The 23,468-nt window shown below is 41.2% G+C and overlaps 1 protein-coding gene across 2 annotated transcripts; it reads left to right on the top strand.

Moving 5' to 3' along the window:
* The first annotated feature begins 26 nt into the window (after positions 1-26).
* LOC102076757 (neural cell adhesion molecule 2) lies at positions 27-20,311 on the top strand. Of its 2 annotated transcripts, XM_019354566.2 has the most exons (8): positions 30-371; positions 982-1,314; positions 9,829-10,167; positions 10,588-10,923; positions 14,887-14,979; positions 16,806-17,138; positions 17,556-17,645; positions 19,161-20,311. In XM_019354566.2, the coding sequence occupies exons 1-8, from the start codon at positions 302-304 to the stop codon at positions 19,415-19,417; spliced, it is 1,851 nt and encodes a 616-aa protein (XP_019210111.1). In that variant the 5' UTR covers positions 30-301; the 3' UTR covers positions 19,418-20,311. The 2 variants fall into 2 exon arrangements, with proteins under 2 accessions (XP_019210114.1, XP_019210111.1); XM_019354569.2 differs by lacking the exon at positions 16,806-17,138 and having other exon boundaries at positions 27-371.
* Positions 20,312-23,468: the final 3,157 nt, after the last annotated feature.

The following is a 23,468-nucleotide window of genomic DNA, read 5'->3' as shown; positions in this document are numbered from 1 at the left end:
CAAGATGTCAATTCTCTCTCCTACAGTGTCCGTTACAGTTACATACGTTTGCTGATGTGGTGACGTCATTTAAAGACAGCCAATAGAAATTTCGCTTACCGAGGAGTTGGCAACACAGAGCAGTAGTAGTTAAATCGGAAGTGTGGAGTCAGTTGCTTAAAACTTTCAGCTTTTTTTAAACCTTAAATTTAATCTCATCCGGTTTTAAACTCAGGTTCAGTTATTCGCTGACATTACCGTCAGATTTAGAGTTCAGAACAAACCAAAAAAGCGCTAAATCATCAGTAATAATGACACGGAAATGTCTGCCTTAACTGCACCACGTTGCTCCACTTTGCTGTTTGCTGTCGTCGTCGTGTTCGTCTCTGCAGGTGAGGTTTACAGTTAGAAACCAAACTGAGTTTATCTGACAAAAATAGAACAGGATCGACTAGTTTACATGTTGTTAAGAATAATAATAATAATAATATGGATTTAGTTTGTCTGTGTGGACACGAGGGTGGGTGGAGTCTGTTTTTACTTAACATCTGTAATCCAGCTGTGACAGAGACAAAGAAGTGTAATGTGTGTGTCAGTGTGACGTGTTGTAGTGTCAGGAGTCAGTATACAGCTACAAAGCTTTTTGTTCAGTGTATACAAACAGCTGTAGCTCCATAAAGGCAGCATGCAGAGACTCACAGTGTCTTATAATGAGAGGCTGCTTTCTCTCACACATTATGTTCACTTATTATCAGCACATGTTGTTGTTCTGTGGAAGCTAACATCTTGTAGTTTCTGACACTTTGCATGTTTAGCATGAGGCTAAAATTCCCCCTCAGTGGGTCACTGGTGACCTGCTGGATGTTCAGAGGTTCATTAAATCCAACATGAGTAAAAACTCAAATGTCAAAGGAAATAAACAAAATATTTAAAGTCAATCATTCTGATCATAGTTGTACTTTGACCTTTAACCTCTCTGCTCTGTGTTGTTTCCTCTTTCAGACCCAAAGATCATTATAGCAAAGTCTGGACAGGACGTCACTCTGAAATGTCGAGCTCCAAACAACAAGACCAGAGCTGTAGAGTGGAAAAGAACTGACCTGTTGCCAGAATATGTGCTTTGGTACCAGGATGGACAGTTTGCTCCAGCCAACCAGCATCCATCTTTTAAGAACCGGGTGGATCTGCAGGACAGACAGATGAAGCATGGAAACTTGTCTTTGATTCTGAAGGATGTGACGATTAATGACACTGGAACATACGTGTGTAGTGTCCTCACGGAAAGTACCGGCTCATTGATGCTCATCAGTATCGTCTATTTGAGTGTTCGTCCAGGTGAGTGAGTAGAGTCGAGTGTGTGTGTGATCAGAGGTGAAGCTGCTTCCTGGTTGTTGATGTTTGTTTGTTGTATGGATGAGCTGGTGGATGTCAGAGGTAGACAGATGTTTCTCCAGCTGTTGTCTTTGTGGCTGGTAGTCTAGAGTTGTAGAGCAGCATTGTTTGGGTAAGGTTAGAGCAGAAACAAAGACATTTATGAATCAGTCTCTTCTTCTCTTGCTCTCTAACTCGTCTGTAAACATGTGTGGGGAAACTCAGTGTTAAAGCCTACAGCTGGAGGGGGAGGGGAGGGGTGAAGCTGGTGGTTGTGAGTCTGTGAAAGTGAATCCTGCCGGTGCCATAGCTGCTGAAAACGTACTTAGTGCAGACACAAAACGTCCATCAGCTTCAAAGTGTGTCAGAAAAATGTCCACATGATGACTGATGGATGAGAGAGGTCCCATTTTTGTTGTTGTGCACAAATCATTGAACAACACAAACACTTAGAGCTCCTTTCAGTGCTGCCTGTTTTGTTACTGCACACATTTCTGATGGTCCTACAGTCCAACGTAGCAAACATCTCCCTGAAGCCTCTTCATAGAGACCAAAGGTTGGATCAGAGCAGCTGAAAGGACACATCTATGAATGCAGGCAGAGACTTTCTCACAACCTCACACTTCATCTGATCAGGTTTAGACTCAGGTTCTCTGTTAGTCACTGAGATTACAGACTCACACATTTATAATAATGTAGATCAGCAGTAATAATAACACACAAACGTCTGCAGTAACTGTGTCAGTCTGCTCCACTTTGCTGTTTGTCTCTCCAGGTCAGATTAAGCTGTTAGAAACCAGAAGTTCAGAAGAATTATTTTCATATTGATTCAGTTTGTCTGTGTGTGTGAAGGCATCATCAGGGTAGATGGAGTCTGTGTGGGCTCAATGTCTCTCACTGTAATCTAGAGCTGGGCGATCAAATGATAAAGATCATTATTGCAAAATAACTTTTCCTCAGTAGAAACATGAAACACACTCAATAGAAAGTCAATAGAATTTATTCCCTCTTTGTTTTGACAGGTAACACAACAATGAAAATAGCGTCAGGTTGAACCAATCACATGGCAGGAACAGAGTTAGAGTCACATCAGGTTAGACCAGACCTTCCCAAAGTGTGGGGCCCGCCCCCTAGGGGGGGCGCAGAGCCATTGTGGGGGGGGGCGCGGCATGAAAAGGGAAAAAAACAAACAAAAAACAACGCTTGGACACTGCTAGCACGGGGCGCCCACACAAACACAAAGCAGGAGATGAAGCATAGCTGAATATGTTTCCAAACCAACTTCATTCTAAGCCAAAGACTAGAAAATATGGTGAAGCATACAGTATCTTCCCTTTGGTTTCACCTGCACATGTGCCAAGGTAGGTCTCCCCTGCAGAATTGGTTTTCCCTTCATCAGAGCAGCGCTCGGCTGTTCAAATCACGGACAAACAGAATCCCACATTCTTGATTTTTAGTTCACAAACACTTGTTGTAATAACTAACTACTCCTGACATTTTGGACATGTTAGCTCTTTATACAGTAAAGTTACAGTGGGATACAAATAATATCAGGCTGATCCTGCCGTAATTTGTTCCCCCTGTTCAAATCACGGACAAACAGCATCCAACAGTTGTTTATGTTTTTGAACCCATTTTGCAGAGGGATTGAAAAATGTATTGATAGCAATGTTGAACATTATTACACAGGGAAAAAAACAACTACATGTAAAACAATTACACCGTGACGCCTCTGCCTTTCTAAATGGAGGGACAGTAACTGCGTGTGTATGTAAGCGTGGAAAACCTGAAGATAGTCAGATTAACAGTAACAGTATTTTGTCTCTATCTGCTATTCTGCAATTCATCTCATGTAAACAATAACGTGGCGCACAGCGTGACGTGAAAAAAGGCACATACCTTTGACGTTGCGTGACGAACTCTGTATTCCTCGTCCACACGTAAACGCAAAAAAAAGGAGTTTTAAAAAATCTCCGTTCTCGGTGATTCCAAACGCCGTTTCCGTGTGGCCGAAACAGCTGCGTTTTCAAAAATACCCGTGTAGGTGTGGACGTAGCATAAAACAGTTAGTAGTTTATTTTCTTACTACCTGTAATTTATTGCAGATTACTTGTATTTGCTTAATTGTTTACTAAATGTTTGAAGTGTGAAATAAACCGCAATGGAGCATGTTACGTCCCTCTGCAGCCCCTAATCATCTCAATGTGTTCAGCTGGTGCTAATTGGCCACACCTAGTCAGGTGTGGATAAAAGCATACCTGAGGCAAGCCTCCAAGGAGCGAAGAAGGAGGGGAGACGATTATTGTGGTCGACGCCAGGTACAGGGTCTGCTCCTCACTGAGTTAACTGGCGTGGTTTGTGATTTGTCTTTTGGTGGTTTGGTGTGTGAGTGAGGTAAGTAGGAGAGTCGGCCGAAGGCCTGTACAGGTCCGGTAACGGTCTCCTGCAGACTTCTTCTCATAGACCAGGGTTGGCACCCGATGGAGAGCGGGAGGAGTGAGTGGAATAGTATGGATGGTAGTGAAGCGGAAGAGATTGGCGGTCAGGATGACGAGAATGAGTGGGAAAAAGTGGGAAAGGGGGGGAAGAGGCGCAGAGCTAGTGAAAGGAAGAGGAAAAAGAGAAGTGAGGGTAGTACGGAAGGGACTGACAGTGAAGGTAATGAAGAAGGAACGAATCTGAGTATGACTGTCATTGTCAGGTTTGAGGAAGAGGGTGTGAAGAAAATAGATCCACTTAAGCTGACAAGAGCACTTAAGGCACAAGTTGGGGAAATCAAGTATGCTAAGATCCTCAGAGATGGAAATTTACTGGTGGGTTGTAACACAGAAGTGCAGGTGGAAAGAGCAAGGAAACTTGTGGGGGTGTGCAAAGTCAAAGTGAAGACTACTGCAAGAGTAGGGGAAAGGAGCACTAGTGGAAATAAAGGAGTTATTGTGGGTGTGCCGTTGAATGTAAATATGAAAGACCTGATGGAGAATTTGAAACTGAGAAATGGGGAAGTTAAAGGAGCAAGGAGAATGACGAGAGGTCCGGAGAAAGTAGAAACGGAAACTGTGGTGGTGGAATTTGACATGAAAGAAGTACCAAAAGAGGTCTTCTTTGGATTAATAAGATTCAGTGTGAGGGAGTTTGTGCCTAAACCAATGAGGTGTTTCAATTGCCAAGAATTTGGACATATTGCCAAAGTGTGTAAAGGGAAGAGGAGATGTGCTCGATGTTCTGGTGATCATGAATATGGGAAGTGTGGTGTGGGAGTAAAACCTAAATGCTGTAATTGTGGAGGGGAGCACAGTGTTGCTTTTTGGGGGTGTGAAGTGTTGAGGCAGCAGACAGTCATTCAAAAAACCAGGATACTGCAGAGAGTGACATATGCAGAGGCATGTAAAATGGTGGAGCAAGAGAGACAGATTGGGAAACACAGGGTAGAGGAGAAACAAGTAATGGAGAAGGTTATGGCAATGGTTGAAAGGAAAATAGAAGAAGAGAACAAGAAGATGGTGACATTCGTTGCGGGGGTAATAAATGCAACTTCAGATGAGAAGTCCAAGACAGAGAGAATCCAGATTATTGTGAAGGCGGCATGTCATAGTTTAGACATGAAGAATATCAGGTGGGAGGATATAAGAGGTGAACTAATTAGTCAGGCAAGTCAAGAGGGATAATGTGGTGGTTAGTTCTTGTAACCATATTAATCTTACAGTGGAATGCCAGGAGTCTCTTGTCAAATGGTCAAGATTTTAAACAGTTTATATACGAACAGACAGAAAAACCTGACCTAATTTATATTCAGGAAACATGGTTGAAGCCTTTTTTGGATTTTAGAGTGTATGGGTATATTGCTGTTAGGTATGATAGGGAAGAAGGGACTGGTGGTGGGTGTCTTACGTTGATTAAGGAAGGTATTCCGTACAAGATAGGTGACAGGGAAGGGGATTTTGAGTATGTAGTGATACAGGTTTGGATGGGAGGGAAGGTGATTCTGGTTGTTAATTTTTATAATCCTTGTAAAAAGTTAGTTAAATAAGCTGGAGGAACTGGATGTGAAAGGAAATATTATATGGTGTGGGGATTTTAATGCGCACCATTTGTTATGGGGGAGTGACAAAACAGACTACAATGGGGGAGTGTTAGAGGAATTTCTGGACAGTAAAAATCTTGTATGTTTGAATGATGGGAGGAAGACACGAACTGATATTAGCTCTGGTAAGGAATCCGTATTAGACTTGACTTTTGCTTCTAGTTCTTTGGCGCCATTATGTGAATGGCGAGTAAACAATAAGTCGTTTGGTAGTGATCATTATCTGGTTGTGAGTAAAATAAGGTTTGGTCACATGCAGGTACCTGAAACGTTAGGGGGGAAGTGGGTGTTTGGGAAGGCGAATTGGGGGAAGTTTAGTAGGGTTTGTGAGAGGAAGCTTTTACGAGTTCAAAATCATTTGAGTGTCGAAGATATGACTCACAAAATCAGTCAATGTATTCTAAGCGCTGCTGAGGAGGCTATTCCAAAGACAACAGGGAGAGTTAGAAGGAGAGCAGTCCCATGGTGGACTGATGAATGTCAGTTAGTAGTTAGAGAACGAAATAGAACATTTAAGTTGGTCAAACGGTCTCATAATTTTCAACACTTAATTGACTACAAAAAAGCACAAGCAAGAGTCAGAAGTACAATAAGAAGAACTAAGAGAACGTACTGGAGAGATTTCTGTAGTACACTTGGTAGTAATACTCAATTGGGGGAAGTGTGGGGGATGATCAGGAAAATGGGGGGAGACAGAAGAGACTGGAGTTATTCAATTCTTGAAAAGAATAATCGAGTAGCTGTTACTGATGGGGAAAAAGACTGATTTGTTGGCAAGTACTTTTGTTGATGTACATAGTGGGAGAAATTTATCAGAGGAAAGTAAACGAGGAAGAGAGAGAACTAAAGAAAGACATCTTGACGCTTTAGGGAGGAAGGAAAGTACTGCAGATGTAATGGGTTGTCCCTTTTCTATTGGAGAACTGAAAAGAGCTCTGGGCAGAACTAGGAACAGTGCTCCAGGGAAGGATGAGATATGTTATGTTATGCTGAAACATCTCAGTGATGGAGCATTAAATAAATTGCTAATGTTGTTTAATAAGGTATGGACAGTAGGGCGTCTCCCACGTCGGTGGAAAGAAGCGCTGATTGTACCGATAAAGAAACCAGGGAACGACCATAGCGATCCTGGAAATTATAGGCCCATTGCTCCGACTTCCAATATGTGTAAACTAATGGAACGGATGGTGAATGAGAGGTTGGTTCACTTTTTAGAGTCAAGAAATGTCTTAGCACCCTATCAGAGTGGTTTTCGTAGAGGAAGAGGGACGATGGATCCTGTCTTATGTCTGGAAGATGATATCAGGAAGGCGCAAGTTAATACAGAGGTGGTGGTTGCTGTCTTCTTTGATGTAGAAAAGGCATATGATATGCTTTGGAGAGACGGTCTACTGATTAAGCTACATGAAGCAGGGGTAGGAGGAAGTATGTTTAATTGGGTGTTAGACTTTTTATGTGACAGAACAATTCAAGTTAAAATAGGGTCGCATGTTTCTGAGCCGTGTGTGATAGAAAATGGAACTCCTCAGGGAAGTGTAGTTAGTCCAATGGTTTTCTCACTTATGATCAATGATATTTTTAAAGATGTGTCTGGTAGTTATGGTAAATCACTTTTTGCTGACGATGGAGCGTTATGGGTGAGGGGGAAGAATGTTGACCATCTCGACCAAACTTCAAGAGGGGATAGGTAAAGTAGAAAAGTGGGGTGTAGAATGGGGTTTTAAATTTTCTGTTGAGAAAACTAAAGTAATGTTTTTTACAAATAAGAAAATTGGGGGAAATAAACGCTTACACTTGTATGGGAAAGAGTTAGAAAGGGTGGATTGTTTTCGTTTTTTGGGTGTGGTTTTTGACAAGAGATTAACTTGGAAACATCACATAGAGCACGTTGTGGGGAAAAGTAAAAAGGTTCTTAGTATTTTGAGGTGTTTAGCGGGACTGACATGGGGTGCTAATTTTGCTGCACTTAAGAGTATTTATCTCACGATGATTCGATCAAGATTGGATTATGGGTGTGTGGTATATGGATCAGCGGCTAAGACTTCCTTGAAGAAGCTGGATGTAATTCAAGCTCGAGCACTGAGACTTTGCTTAGGGGCAGTAAAAACAACACCAATATGTGCTCTACAAGTGGAATCGGGAGAAATGCCGCTGTATATTAGAAGGCAACAGCTGTTGGTTAATTATTGGATAAATTTGAAAGGTCATGACGAAAACCATCCTGTTAAGAAAGTGTTAGGGACTTGTTGGGAAAGAGGAAAGGTTTTTAAAAATAGTTTTGGGTGGGTTGGGGATGATAGAGCAAGAACTTTTAAAGTGTATGACAAAGACTTCAATCAGACAGTGTTGTGGCCTTTACGACCCATATGGACATTGAAATATATTGACGTAGACAGATCATTAATGGACACTAAAAAGAGGAAAGTGACCACGGATATTTGTCAAAAATTCTATAACAGATTAGACAGCAAATACAGTGACTTTTTACAGGTGTATACAGATGAGTCAAAAGATCCTAAGACTGAAGCAACTAGTGTAGCAGTGGTAATTCCGGAGTTAAATATCAAGATTGCGAAAAGAACATCAACTCGTCTGGGTGTATATGCAGTTGAATTGTATGCCATACTGCTGGCTCTAGAATGGCTGGAAGACAGCAAAGTCTCCAAAGTCCTGATATGCAGTGATTCATTGTCCGCATTATTAAGTATTCAACAAGGATACACAACTACCCATTAGCAAATTCTGTATGACATTCTTTTTGTTCATCATAGATTGTCTGACCAAAATAAACGTGGTAATAATGTGGACTCCGGCTCATGTGGGTATTTTGGGTAATGAAAGCGCAGATAGGTTGGCCAAAGCAGCTGTTAAAAGAGTCGACATAGATGTACAGATACCATTGTCAAAATCTGAAGGGAAAAGTGTAGTTTGGACAGAAAGTAAGAACTTCTGGCAAATGGCATGGATAATGAAACAAAAGGGAGACATTTATATAGGGTGCAAAAAACAATAGAAGCTAAGAGGAGTAGCGGATTAAAGAGACAAGAGGAGGTTGTTATCAGTAGAATACGAACGGGCCACTGCTTTTTAAATGGTGCTCTTTTTAGGATAGGAAAACATCCGACTGGGTTGTGTGATGTGTGCACTGATATGGAGACGGTTGAGCATGTACTCCTTAGTTGTAGGAAGTATGCAAGTCACAGGAGGGTGATGTGGGGTGAAATGAGTGGTGGAAGGGAACTTACGTTTGAACAAGTGGTTAATAAGTTAAGTCATGGTGAAGGGAAAGTGTTGGTTTTTCGTTTTTTGAGAAATACTGGTCTCATCAAGAGGATCTAAGGATTCAGGAGTGACGGACGATTAACAGCCAGGAGATGGCAGTAATGCAACAGTTTTGGATGCAAGCTGCCGTTAAACTTGACTGAAGAAGAAGAAGCCTCCAAGGAGCTCACTTGTCTTTGCCTTGGTGGCACCGGCCATTTTAGCCAACCTGGTAGTCCATTTTAAGATAAAACCTCTTCTCACCTACACTCTGCTATTCGTCTCCTTTTTTTATGTTGCGGCTTTTGAGCCGGGTCGTAACATAAGTGGGGGCTAGTCCGGGATTGTTTGGACATTTTAGTGGAGGCTGAATATCAGTTTTTTGTATTGCTTTTAGGTGGGTGAGTGATGGTGTTCACTGTAATTGAGCAAACTCTCTTTAGTTAGTGTGTTTCAGCTGGGTAGCTGAGCTGCCCTTCCATCGAAGCACTTGTTTGTTGTTTTGCTTTGTTGTTTTAGTTTACTGTGTTTGGTGGTTATCCTGGGTGGGGGTACGCTTCAGAGTTTGGTAGGAGACTATATCTCTGGTCTGCTGCCTGCTCTCGAGTTCGCGTTTAAAGTTGCCTCGAGCCCGGTACACCACCGAAGATTAGACAGGTCAAGTTTTGTTTTTAGCGTTTTAGGCTGGGAGTTGCTCATAGTAAATCAGTGGCACCAAACTTGGCAGGAGGTTTGAGACCATTCATTAATTATGGTCTGTATAATTAATGCATTTTTTTTGTAAAACAAGGGGGGCCCAGCAAAAAAAGTTTGGGAACCACTGGGTTAGACTGAAGCTGAGTGTAGGAGGCGCAGCCGACAGCTGCACATGTGCAGATGCTGCTGCAGTCACACACACCAGTGTGACAGGAGTGTGAGAGAGATTAAAGAGAACGAGACAACAGAACATGTTCAACTATGAAAACTCCACTTTAAAACATTTAAATAACTGCTGGATGTTCAGAGGTTCATTAAATCCAACATGACTAAAAACTCAAATGTCAAAGGAAATAAACAAAATATTTAAAGTCAATCATTCTGATCATAGTTGTACTTTGACCTTTAACCTCTCTGCTCTGTGTTGTTTCCTCTTTCAGACCCAAAGATCATCCCAGCTGTGCCTGGACAGAATGTCACTCTGACATGTCGAGCTCCAAACAACAAGACCAGAGTTGTAAAGTGGAGCAGAGCTGACCTGGTAGATAAACATGTGCTTTTGTACCAAGATCATCAGTTTGTTCCAGCCAGCCAGCATCCATCTTTTAAGGACCGGGTGGATCTGCAGGACAGACAGATGAAGGATGGAGACGTGTCTTTGATTCTGAAGAATGTGACGATTAATGACACTGGAACATACGAGTGTCATATCTACATGGAAGAAACGCACTCATTGAAGATTCTCAGCATCATCTACCTGAGTGTTGTTTTTCCTCCAGGTGAGTGAGTAGAGTTGAGTGTGTGTGTGATCAGAGGTGAAGCTGCTTCCTGGTTGTTGATGTTTGTTTGTTGTATGGATGAGCTGGTGGATGTCAGAGGTAGACAGATGTTCCTCCAGCTGTTGTCTTTGTGGCTGGTAGTCTAGAGTTGACTTGTTCTTACTTATTATCAGCACATGTTGTTGTTCTGTGGAAGCTAACATCTTGTAGTTTCTGACACTTTGCATGTTTAGCATGAGGCTAAAATTCCCCCTCAGTGGGTCACTGGTGACCTGCTGGATGTTCAGAGGTTCATTAAATCCAACATGACTAAAAACTCAAATGTCAAAGGAAATAAACAAAATATTTAAAGTCAATCATTCTGATCATAATTGTACTTTGACCTTTAACCTCTCTGCTCTGTGTTGTTTCCTCTTTCAGACCTGAAAATCATCACAGCTGAGTCTGGACAGGACGTCACTCTGACATGTCGAGCTCCAAACAACAACATCAGAGTTGTGCGCTGGAAGAGAACTGACCTGGGAGATGTATGTAGGCTTGTTGTTGAGAATGGAAACCTTGTTCCAGCCAACCAGCATCCATCTTATAAGAACCGGGTGGATCTGCAGGACAGACAGATGAAGGATGGAGACGTGTCTTTGATTCTGAAGAATGTGACGATTAATGATGCTGGAACATACGAGTGTCGTGTCTTCATGAATGAAACACACTCACGGGAGCTCATCAGCATCATCTACCTTGGTGTTCTTCCTCCAGGTGAGTGAGTAGAGTTGAGTGTGTGTGATCAGAGGTGAAGCTGCTTCCTGGTTGTTGATGTGTGTTTGTTGTATGGATGAGCTGGTGGATGTCAGAGGTAGACAGATGTTTCTCCAGCTGTTGTCTTTGTGGCTGGTAGTCTAGAGTTGTAGAGCAGCATTGTTTGGGTAAGGTTAGAGCAGAAACAAAGACATTTATGAATCAGTCTCTTCTTCTCTAACTCGTCTGTAAACATGAGACTTAGATGACACAGGAAACAGGTGATCTCGCCAAAAGAACAGTCACCATCTTGCTTTGAAACAACCAGAACAAAACGCGACAAAAGCACGTTTGCACTATTTCACTGGCTGATGTGACAATTCATGGATATAATTTCCAATCTTTTTTAGCTCCCACCACATCTTTAAAAACCCCTGTGGGGTCAGGGGTCATGTTTGGCTTGAGACTTTTGAAAAGTAAATCATGTGTTTGAAAATGTGCTTCTTTAGCATCAGGCTAAAACTCTGCTGTACCTGTGATCTGGTCAATGATCACAGCGCTCTGTCCCATCCAACCAAGTTACCCTTTATATATATATGAAGTGCATCAAAGCGTACAAATGGAGACGAGCGTCTGACTGACTGCTGTAGTCCAGCATCCACCCACACTCAGATGGCCTCCATCAGTTTTCTTTAGCACAGATGTGTCCTGCTCACTCTGGAGTCAGTGTCATCATCCTCATCTGTGACAATGTGAGACTCCAGCTGAGCTAGTTTTTTATTCATTAATTTACTGACTTATGTCCTGATAGTTTAACCTTAGAGTTTAATCCATGTGTAGCTGAGCAGACTCGGTGCTCCCTGCATGTTTCAGGTGTTGCTGTTACAGAGAGAGGACGGCTGCTGTCACGCTGTCATGTTTAGGTCAAATCAAACTAAGCTGGCAGTTTATGTGAATACAGGCAGTGCTTATTGTAAAGTATATATCTTTAGTGTAGCTGTGTTAAAAACATGGCTGCCCTCTTGCTGTAATGAGAGCAGCTGAGCAGAGTTACTGATCTGTAAGCAGTTTCCAAATTCCTGAGACTGATCACAGTGTGGCTTTGAACCTCTCATGCTGAAATCATCAGCATCTCTGTGACCAGCTGTGATAAACTGCTGATAAATTAATGCATTAATCTTTGTGCTATAAACTTACCTGCCAGAGCAAATACATAAAAGCCATAATACACAGTTTGTCTGTGTAACAACTGTAAAAAACTATTGTAAGGAGCTGGACTTCTTTAAGTTTGTTTAAAACGTTTAATCCAAGAAGCTTCTTCAGTTCTAAGATCAACTGGTGGATCTCCCAGATTTTTAAGCCCTATGGGAGTGTCCCCCAAGAGGGTCATGGAGCACCTGCTGATCCTATTGATCCTACCTATCTGATGGACATAGAAGAGCCACCTCGACGGGACAAGACTCAGCAGTTCATCTGCATCTAAAGGTCAAAGGTCACTCTTTCGAGGATGCCAATGTTCATATTTTGGACAGAGAGGACAGATGGTTTGAAAGAGGTCAGTCTATGTCCACAGTGAGCGACCATCTTTGAACAGAGGTGGTGGTTTACGACACCAACTGTCTGCCATCTATAATCCAGTTTGAGATCCCTTCTATTACACCCGATCCTTTTATTCCCTTTACTGAATAGAGAGAACACGACTCAGTTGGTCAAAACTCTTAAATCATTCTTTTATTCATTTCCAGAAATGGAGATATGCACAAGGCTAAAGCCTCCGGAAGTCTGAAGCTTTACAAGCCAAAACATGTATAATATAATTAGTCATACGTCACACATAGTTTCGATAAAAACAACTCCGTGTGTGTGTGTGTGTGTGTGTTACTTAGTTCCACTTTTTCTGTGTGGTTTCCTGTTCTTAGTATTTTGCCTCTGCAGCTCTTCACTTCCTGTTTTTTTTTTTTTAACTTCCACTAACTTAAGCCTCTGTTGCTAAGGCCTGTCACGCTCTGACCTAGTTCTCTCTCACATCTGGCCTTGCTTTATAGAGGCCTTTATTTATTATTTTTTATGTCCGATACCGATATCATAAATTTGGATATCTGCCGATACCGATATGAATCCGATATAGTGTGTTTTTTAATCAATAAAACTGTTTTTTTAATATCTTGCTGCATTTTGTATAAGTTCATACTCAAGTTTAAATAAACAACAACACTAAAGCTATTCTGTTATACCTGTATGTAAAAAATACACTGCGCCCAAAATATTTCATAGTTCAGCAACACTGATCAATCTAATAAACTTAAACCTACTCCATCCTCCCTATTCTGGGATTTTAAAGAGTACTTAGCAGAAATATTAAGCAACCTAACTAATAGGGTTGCAAACAAAAAAGAAGAAGAAAGAAATCCTCCACCTCATGATGATTAATCGATGTAATCAACTTTAATTTGATGCAGGGTGAAAAAAAAATGCACAGAATTAAATTATTTTTCAAGAATAATTAAATAGATTCAACATCTTTCTTCAACAGAATTGCAGGCTGCACAGATGGTACCTTCCCAAAGGAAAAAGTACTATAGCTTACTAGGGTATATTAGACTTAACAGTTACTATATACAGTAATGGACTTCTATACATTTTACATCAGATTAAAACTTTGGGTGTAAGATTCAGATAATTATTTATTAAAAGCTAGATATTTTAAATGAGAATAAGAAAGAAAAGTATGTCTTTGTGCCCCCTTTTCCCTGTTCATGCCCTATCGGCCCCCCTGGCTAAACTTTGCTAGATCCGCCCCTGCACCAGCCGTCAGCTACATAGAAAAGGATCCTGGTCTAGAAAGTAATATTAAATAAATTCTAACAACAGCTTATCAAGCTTAAACGTGCTGCTGTTGTTCCGCCGCTGGTTTCCTCTTTCTGGTGCAAAGTGGACCAAAAACAAAGAAGAGAGACGGACTCGCGACAGAAAAGCCGATCAGCTGATCATTAAGCAGTTTCATGATTGAAGTAGGAGCAGGAAGGGGAGGGAGAGAGAGAGGCACTCGCTCCATATATCGGTTGTTAAGATTAACACTGGAACGCTTTACAAACATTCAGAATGAACTTACACACTTGCTTTACTTCTCTCTGGGATAACTTCCTCGGAGATGAAATGCTGGTTTGGTAGCGAAGCTACAAATACACACAGCCGCTCTATCACATGAGGCATACTGCTCTGACGTGCTACGGTTATGAGCCGAGTTACGCCGTGTCGCAAGTTTTGTGAGGTGCTTTTTTTGATATTTAATGGATCGGATTACATTTTTTATTTCTCGCCAATATCCGATCCAGTAATTTAGGTCAGTATCGGACTGATACCGATACGTAATATCGGATCGGTCCATCTCTACTAAGAATATATATTTATTCCGTAACACTTCCCAGACGCCTTAACGCCCACTCACATCCTGGGCCATCTGACCTCAGGAAATCACATGATAGGGTGGGGCCAGGTTTCACAATCAACTCACCCGAAACCCTGGCTGATTGTGACCCACACCCGTTTTTACACTTTGGCTCTTGTGATTATGTAGAGGATCATCAGGGGGTCCATGTCCCTCTTGGGGGGGAAACTCCCACAGAGCTTGAATCTGAATACGAGGTTCGGATGTTTCAGCCTCATAATAAACAAACAGGTTCAGAGAGTCGAGGATTTGACCTTCCAAAAGTCTCAGACATGTTTTAACGAACTCTCACAGTCTGCAGACAAAACAGTCAATTTATAAAGAACAGCTGGATCAGTTTTAGTCATATTTAGTCAGATCATCTGTTTCCTTTGTTAAATTAAGAAAAATCCACCAGTATTTTCCCACTTCATACATATTGTGAATAGTTTGTATTAATTTATTCTCCTGAACTAGAAGAGGAAACGGATTCTGTTCTGTTCTTCACTCATCACCTACCTGACAGCTGACACCTCACACCTGTTTCTCACCTGCAGGTCAGACAGGAGGACAAGAGAAGGATGAAGACAACAAAGATGGAGGAAAGGAAGACAAAGAGAAGGAGGATGGATCTGTTCGACTGATAGTTGGTCTGTCAGTTTCTGCTGTGCTTCTTGTTGTTGTTGCTCTTCTTATTAATCTGATCTGCAGAAAAGCTGAGAGGGGTTTTAGCACAATAAAACAAAAAGAGAGAAGGAAACATAAAGCAATTGAAAGGTCAGTAAAGTATTCAAAGCTGAATAAAGCTGAGCCTGATGTTCCATGAAGTCACTGTTACCCAACATGACGAAAAACAGATGATCAAGGACAGAAAGAAACTGATGATGCTTCATGTGACTTTTTCCTCCTTAAGTCCAGCCCACTGGAAGACAGCTTGTACTTTCTTCTCCTTAGCTGACATTTTTTTAGTTTGTAAATCCATCTTATCAAATTTGACAGAGTGTTGCCAACTTAGAGACTTTGTCGCAATATTTAGCAAGTTTTCAGACACCCTTAGTGTTTTGGGTTTTTTTTCCCCCCAGCGACAAATCTGGCAATGTTTTTGGTGTTATTGGAGACGTATGACCACGGTTTCGCTCTTACAAACAGCGGGTGCTGCCGTCAGCACCTCGCCCGTGCCAAAGCGCTCACAGGCGCTCACACACAGCAGTCGCCCCCAGCTGCTGTCAGCGCAGAAGATGTTCACGACTCCAAACTACAAACGAATCGTACACGAAGCCGCTGCTTCCGCACTGACTGAACGCAGGTTGGGAGCAGCGGTAGATTGGTTTGTGTCTAAACTAAATCGATGCTCTAAAATGCATCATTCCAATCATAAAGAATGAGGGTTGGAATTGTGACATAAAAACAAACAATAATTGCTAAAAGAAATGTCATTTAAATATATAGTAAATTCTTTTAGGGTGTTGTGTTTTTTTGTTTTTTTTTTGTTTTGTTTTTTTAAAGACTTTGTAGGAGAGAGAAATGACATCGTGGAAGAGACAGTGTCTTTTACAGTTACATACGTTTGCTGATGTGGTGACGTCATTTAAAGACAGCCAATAGAAATTTCCCTTACCGAGGAGTTGGCAACAGAGTAGTAGTAGTTAAATCGGAAGTGTGGAGTCAGTTGCTTAAAACTTTCAGCTTTTTTTTTAAACCTTAAATTTAATCTCATCCGGTTTTAAACTCAGGTTATTCGCTGAAATTACCGTCAGATTTAGAGTTCAGAACAAACCAAAAAAGCGCTAAATCATCAGTAATAATGACACGGAAATGTCTGCCTTAACTGCACCACGTTGCTCCACTTTGCTGTTTGCTGTCGTCGTCGTGTTCGTCTCTGCAGGTGAGGTTTACAGTTAGAAACTAAACTGAGTTTATCTGACAAAAATAGAACAGGATCGACTAGTTTACATGTTGTTAAGAATAATAATAATAATAATAATATGGATTTAGTTTGTCTGTGTGGACACGAGGGTGGGTGGAGTCTGTTTTTACTTAACATCTGTAATCCAGCTGTGACAGAGACAAAGAAGTGTAATGTGTGTGTCAGTGTGATGTGTTGTAGTGTCAGGAGTCAGTATACAGCTACAAAGCTTTTTGTTCAGTGTATACAAACAGCTGTAGCTCCATAAAGGCAGCATGCAGAGACTCACAGTGTCTTATAATGAGAGGCTGCTTTCTCTCACACATTATGTTCACTTATTATCAGCACATGTTGTTGTTCTGTGGAAGCTAACATCTTGTAGTTTCTGACACTTTGCATGTTTAGCATGAGGCTAAAATTCCCCCTCAGTGCGTCACCTGTTCATTAAATCCAACATAACTAAAAACTCAAATGTCAAAGGAAATAAACAAATTATTTAAAGTCAATCATTCTGATCATGATTGTACTTTGACCTTTAACCTCTCTGCTCTGTGTTGTTTCCTCTTTCAGACCCAAAGATCATTATAGCAAAGTCTGGACAGGACGTCACTCTGAAATGTCGAGCTCCAAACGACAACGTTACAGTTTTAAACTGGACAAGATCTGACTTGAAGCCAGAATATGTGCTTTTATACCGGGATGGTCACTTTGTTCCAGATGAGAAGCATCGATCTTTTAAAAACCGGTCTGATCTGCGGGACAGACAGATGAAGGATGGAGACGTGTCTTTGATTCTGAAGGATGTGACGATTAATGACACTGGAACATACGAGTGTCGTGTGTTCATGAATGAAACAGGGTCATGGAAGAACATCAGCTTCGTATACAAGGTTGTTCCTCCAGGTGAGTGAGTAGAGTTGAGTGTGTGTGTGATCAGAGGTGAAGCTGCTTCCTGGTTGTTGATGTTTGTTTGTTGTATGGATGAGCTGGTGGATGTCAGAGGTAGACAGATGTTTCTCCAGCTGTTGTCTTTGTGGCTGGTAGTCTAGAGTTGACTTGTTCTTACTTATTATCAGCACATGTTGTTGTTCTGTGGAAGCTAACATCTTGTAGTTTCTGACACTTTGCATCTTTAGCATGAGGCTAAAATTCCCCCTCAGTGGGTCACTGGTGACCTGCTGGATGTTCAGAGGTTCATTAAATCCAACATGACTAAAAACTCAAATGTCAAAGGAAATAAACAAAATATTTAAAGTCAATCATTCTGATCATAATTGTACTTTGACCTTTAACCTCTCTGCTCTGTGTTTCCTCTTTCAGACGAGAAAAACATGACAGCTGAGTCTGGACAGCGAACGGAAGGACCTGTGTCTCAAGCCAGCAGCACCAAACTTCATGTTGCTCCTCCAGGTGAGTGAGTAGAGTTGAGTGTGTGTGATCAGAGGTGAAGCTGCTTCCTGGTTGTTGATGTGTGTTTGTTGTATGGATGAGCTGGTGGATGTCAGAGGCAGACAGATGTTTCTCCAGCTGTTGTCTTTGTGGCTGGTAGTCTAGAGTTGTAGAGCAGCATTGTTTGGGTAAGGTTAGAGCAGAAACAAAGACATTTATGAATCAGTCTCTTCTTCTCTAACTCGTCTGTAAACATGAAACTTAGATGACACAGGAAACAGGTGATCTCGCCAAAAGAACAGTCACCATCTTGCTTTGAAACAACCAGAACAAAACGCGACAAAAGCACGTTTGCACTATTTCACTGGCTGATGTGACAATTCATGGATATAATTTCCAATCTTTTTTAACTCCCACCACATCTTTAACAACCCCTGTGGGGTCAGGGGTCATGTTTGGCTTGAGACTTTTGAAAAGTAAATCATGTGTTTGAAAATGTGCTTCTTTAGCATCAGGCTAAAACTCTGCTGTACCTGTGATCTGGTCAATGATCACAGCGCTCTGTCCCATCCAACCAAGTTACCCTTTATATATATATGAAGTGCATCAAAGCGTACAAATGGAGACGAGCGTCTGACTGACTGCTGTAGTCCAGCATCCATCCACACTCAGATGGCCTCCATCAGTTTTCTTTAGCACAGATGTGTCCTGCTCACTCTGGAGTCAGTGTCATCATCCTCATCTGTGACAATGTGAGACTCCAGCTGAGCTAGTTTTTTATTCATTAATTTACTGACTTATGTCCTGATAGTTTAACCTTAGAGTTTAGTCCATGTGTAGCTGAGCAGACTCGGTGCTCCCTGCATGTTTCAGGTGTTGCTGTTACAGAGAGAGGACGGCTGCTGTCAGTCTGTCATGTTTAGGTCAAATCAAACTAAGCTGGCAGTTTATGTGAATACAGGCAGTGCTTATTGTAAAGTATATATCTTTAGTGTAGCTGTGTTAAAAACATGGCTGCCCTCTTGCTGTAATGAGACCAGCTGAGCAGAGTTACTGATCTGTAAGCAGTTTCCAAATTCCTGAGACTGATCACAGTGTGGCTTTGAACCTCTCATGCTGAAATCATCAGCATCTCTGTGACCAGCTGTGATAAACTGCTGATAAATTAATGCATTAATCTTTGTGCTATAAACTTACCTGCCAGAGCAAATACATAAAAGCCATAATACACAGTTTGTCTGTGTAACAACTGTAAAAAACTATTGTAAGGAGCTGGACTTCTTTAAGTTTGTTTAAAACGTTTAATCCAGTCAAAGTATAAAGAACAGCTGGATCAGTTTTAGTCATATTTAGTCAGATCATCTGTTTCCTTTATTAAATTAAGAAAAATCCACCAGTATTTTCTCACTTTATACATTTTGTGAATAGTTTGTATTAATCTATTCTTCTGAACTAGAAGAGGAAATGGATTCTGTTCTGTTCTTCACTCATCACCTACCTGACAGCTGACACGTCACACCTGTTTCTCACCTGCAGGTCAGACAGGAGGACAAGAGAAGGATCAAGAGAACAAAGATGGAGGAAAGGAGGGCAGATCTGTTCGACTGATAGTTGGTCTGTCAGTTTCTGCTGTGCTTCTTGTTGTTGTTGCTCTTGTTATTAATCTGATCTGCAGAAAATATGAGAGGGGTTTTAGCACAATAAAACAAAAAGAGAGAATGAAACGTAAAAAAGAAATTGAAAGGTCAGTAAAGTATTCAAAGCTGAATAAAGCTGAGCCTGATGTTCCATGAAGTCACTGTTACCCAACATGACGAAAAACAGATGATCAAGGACAGAAAGAAACTGATGATGCTTCATGTGACTTTTTCCTCCTTAAGTCCAGCCCACTGGAAGACAGCTTGTACTTTCTTCTCCTTAGCTGACATTTTTTTAGTTTGTTAATCCATCTTATCAAATTTGACAGAGTTTACAAACTGTTATAGACTCAGATTGGGCTGAAACTTGGTGACTTTTCCTAAACTGACCCAAAATAAACGACAATGAATGTATTTAAATATTTTATACTGTTGTACAGATGATACAATCTTTTGTACTCTGACCATGTTTTGGGAGAAATTTGACTCGTATCTGTTCAGATGGATTTTCAGATCCACCAGTTTGGCTAAAATTAAGGAACATTGTGATTTTAGGGAAATTTGACACTGTGAAAACATTTTCATACAAACTCACAAATATGATGTACACACTCATGTTTGTGCATCTTTAATGAGACAGAATTGGGTCTCATATGGCTTGAGACCCAATTCATGGCTGAACCCTTTAAAGGTGACATGAAAACAGATGTCATACATGTCCTGAAGTGGATTCTGGATTTCTGACTTAATCATTACAGCAGTGAGGTCAGTGTGATGGACTAATGCTCTGTTCTCTGGCCTGACAAAGCTTTAACTCCAAACATCTCTCCACTGTTAGAGGTTCAGTTTTTTATGGCCTGACAGTGTGAAGCCTCCACATACATCACTGAACTGCTCCACCCTGCTCCACTTCTGTACTCTTGTCTCTGTGACCTTCTTTAAACAGCTTGTTTTTGTGTTTATGGTATTTTGCTCAGCTGTTCCCTTTTTGTTTAACTTTGTTTTTTTTTTTATGTCTCTGGAAATAAAAGTTTGGTTTTTAAAAACAAAGACAATGATATCTATCTGTCTGTCTGTCTGTCTGTCTGTCTGTCTGTCTGTCTCCATTTATGAAGAAAACAGTAATCAAAAACTCAAATATTTACTCAATAAACTGATTGTGCTGGCCACTCCATGACCCTAATTTTGTTGGTCTGGAACCAAGATGCTGCTCACTTACTGGTGTGTTTGGGGTCGTTGTCTTGTTTAAACACCCATTTCATGGGCACTTCCTGTTCAGGATAAAGCAGCGTGATCTCTTCAAGTAGTTTGATTTAAGCAAATTGATCCCTGATATGAGATAAATGGGCCCAATACCATAGTAAGAGAAACAGACCCCATCATGATGCTTGCTCTGCCATGTTTCACAGTTTTCAGAGACTGTAGCTTGAATTCAGTGTTTGGGGTCTGCAGCCTTTGGACCCAAAAAACAACAATCTTACTTTCATCAGTCCACAAAATGTTTCTCTATTTCTCTTAAGGCCAGTCCATATGTTCTTTGGCAAGTTGTATTCTTTGACTTCTTGTCTATAGATTAGCCTCACAAAAGTGTCTTCTGATTGTCACAGCAATCACAGGTAACTTCAGACCGTCTCTGATCTCGCTGGAGCTGATCATCGGCTCATTCTTTGCTCAGGAACTGTTGAACGGTTGAACCGGCTGAAAAGTATGCAAACTGCTGAGCTGTTGAACCAGCTGATCCAGCCTTTAGTCTGAGCTGGAGTCAGTTACACAAACAGACTGAACAGGATGTGTTCTGTGTAGCACCTGCAGATAAAACCGAAGCAAAGCTGTTCCTGTGAAATGAGAGTGAAAGGGAGTTTCCAAATTCCTCCTGAAGCCACATTTGTATTTTTAACATTACTCTTATTAATCTTTCTGGGTCACAAAGTAAACTGTTAACATATTTTCACGCGAGAATGTAGCTGTGTAAACTTCAAATATCTGCTCGGTTTATCAAGACATCACATATTTGCAAAAGTGCTCCGACATTTTCGGAGACGTCTGTTACCCACCAGACTGATAGCTAACTAGGGGGGTTCAATAGTCACTCGCGCCAACAATAGCATCGTTTTCAGACCCCCGCTATTTCGCTACTCAGGTTAAACATGATATATAAGTCTCTTAGATAACTTAAAAATGTTATTGTTTGGCTTTTTTAAGTGTTTTATTTGTTCATGAGTAAATCAGTTTGGCTGAGATTAAAATTGTAGTTTTCACAAAGCTGAATAAATGTCACACAGAAAACCGATTAAACAGAAGTGTGAGATGATCGAGAATTTACGACAGCATTCTGTTATATTTTAGATAGCAAGGAGCAGACGGCCGAGGCAGCGGTGATGCTAATCTGAAGGCTAGACCGTCCCATTTCACAGCCGTGTACTTCTGGCCTACCTGGCCTTCGGAGGAGCCGGCCCACGTAGACTGCGAAGGCTGGATCCTCAGGAGGATTTGGACACCCCCAAAGCCCTTCTGAGCGTCTCCCTGTAGAAAATGGAGGCTGAGCTCAGTCAGATCACTCAGCCTGCAGACAAATGGAGGAGTGTTTGAGACGTGCAGATAAACAGTCACAGCTTTGTGTCGGCCTCTGAGGGCTCAGGGCCGTCCTGTTGTCATGTTATCAGGTGCACGACGGCTCTCTGCACACACTCTGAGTCCTTATTCACATTTTCTATAAGTCCTCATCTCTGTGGACCTGAGGGATTACCCACAGTTCATAGTGCTGTGATGGTCAAAGCATTAAGAACAAGGATGGAAATAAATAAATAACCAAACCAAAAGTTCAGAGGAATGTAGCTCATCTAAAAATCTGTAAAAAGGTTTTTGTTAATGCAAAGAAAATATCTTTTTAAAAATTTCTGTAAATAGTGAAAAAAACAGGAACTTTCTGTCATTTAATTGTTTTTCTGTTACTTCATTCATTTGGTTTTGTATGAATGGCAGAGAAGTTCCTCCTTCACATTCTTTAAAAAAATAGCCTGTATTTATATAGCGCTTTACTAGTCCCTAAGGACCCCAAAGCGCTTTACATATGCAGTCATCCACACATTCACACACTGGTGATGGCAAGCTACATTGTAGCCACAGCCGCCCTGGGGCGCACTGACAGAGGCGAGGCTGCCGGAAAAAACTTCCATTGGGCCGATTTGGACTCTTTGCCAGCCTGATTCTGGGCCCCGGGCCTTATGTTTGACACCCCTGCACTCAACTCTTAGCTCTGAAAACTAATTTAAGAACAAAAAAACAAAAAAAAAAAACCCCTCAGAAAATAAAGTAACTGACATAAATTTTAAATATGAGCATAATTCCACCAGAGAGGCTTTTTATTTTCAGGCTCTGGTTGTTTGAGGCTGTTTGAGGCTCAGTTATAGACGATGGTGCTTGAATTCAAACAGGCAGAAAACATGAAAGATGAGGAAATCCCTGAGCACTGTGCAGAGGACTCTGAGGATCCTCAGCTGTCACTGTGACACGTGGCTGTATGCGCACATCTTTACTTTTAATAATATGTTTCAACATGCAGACATGAATCTAACACAGTAACAGCTGCCTTTGTTTCAGATCCAGCAGAGAAGAAGAAGCTCATCCCAGTTCACTGACAGAGACAAAGTTTTGATGCTGTGATAACGACTCTGAGCTGATGATAACTCTGATAACATCTCCCTGTCAGTAATAACCGCTCCCAGCAGCAACTGCCACAGGCAAATGGTAATGAGGCAGGAATGTTTCACTTCCTGCAGTTACAGTGAAACAGTCTTTGTAATTCACATCTGTGTGACTCATTTAAGTTTTTTGTCCTGACAGTGAAACTCTTACAGATACACATTCAAGATTCAAGAGCTTATTGTCAGTACAGCAGTATACAGATTACCACATGGTGCATTTATAAGTATATCAAAGATATATCTCCAAGAGATATAAAACTCAAAATTACAAATAAATAACATGCTTAATTTTGTGATGTGGCTGCTGCTGCTCCACATGTTAGTAAATCTGACCCTAAATCTTCCTGCTTCTTTCAGAGCACACAGGTAACGGCTGCACTGAGCATGAAGGTGTGTCTGAAACATGCTGAAGCTCGTCTGGTGCAATGATTACAATCTGCTCCAGGGCAGCTGGAGAGTCGGGTTTGGAGTTTTCCTTGTTTAGAAAATATAATAACAGCCAG

Source organism: Oreochromis niloticus, linkage group LG3, assembly GCF_001858045.2.
Source record: "Oreochromis niloticus isolate F11D_XX linkage group LG3, O_niloticus_UMD_NMBU, whole genome shotgun sequence".
NCBI classification, from domain to species: Eukaryota; Metazoa; Chordata; class Actinopteri; order Cichliformes; family Cichlidae; genus Oreochromis; species Oreochromis niloticus.
Note: the sequence above shows the minus strand (reverse complement) of the source record. Positions and strands in the feature narration are given on the sequence as shown.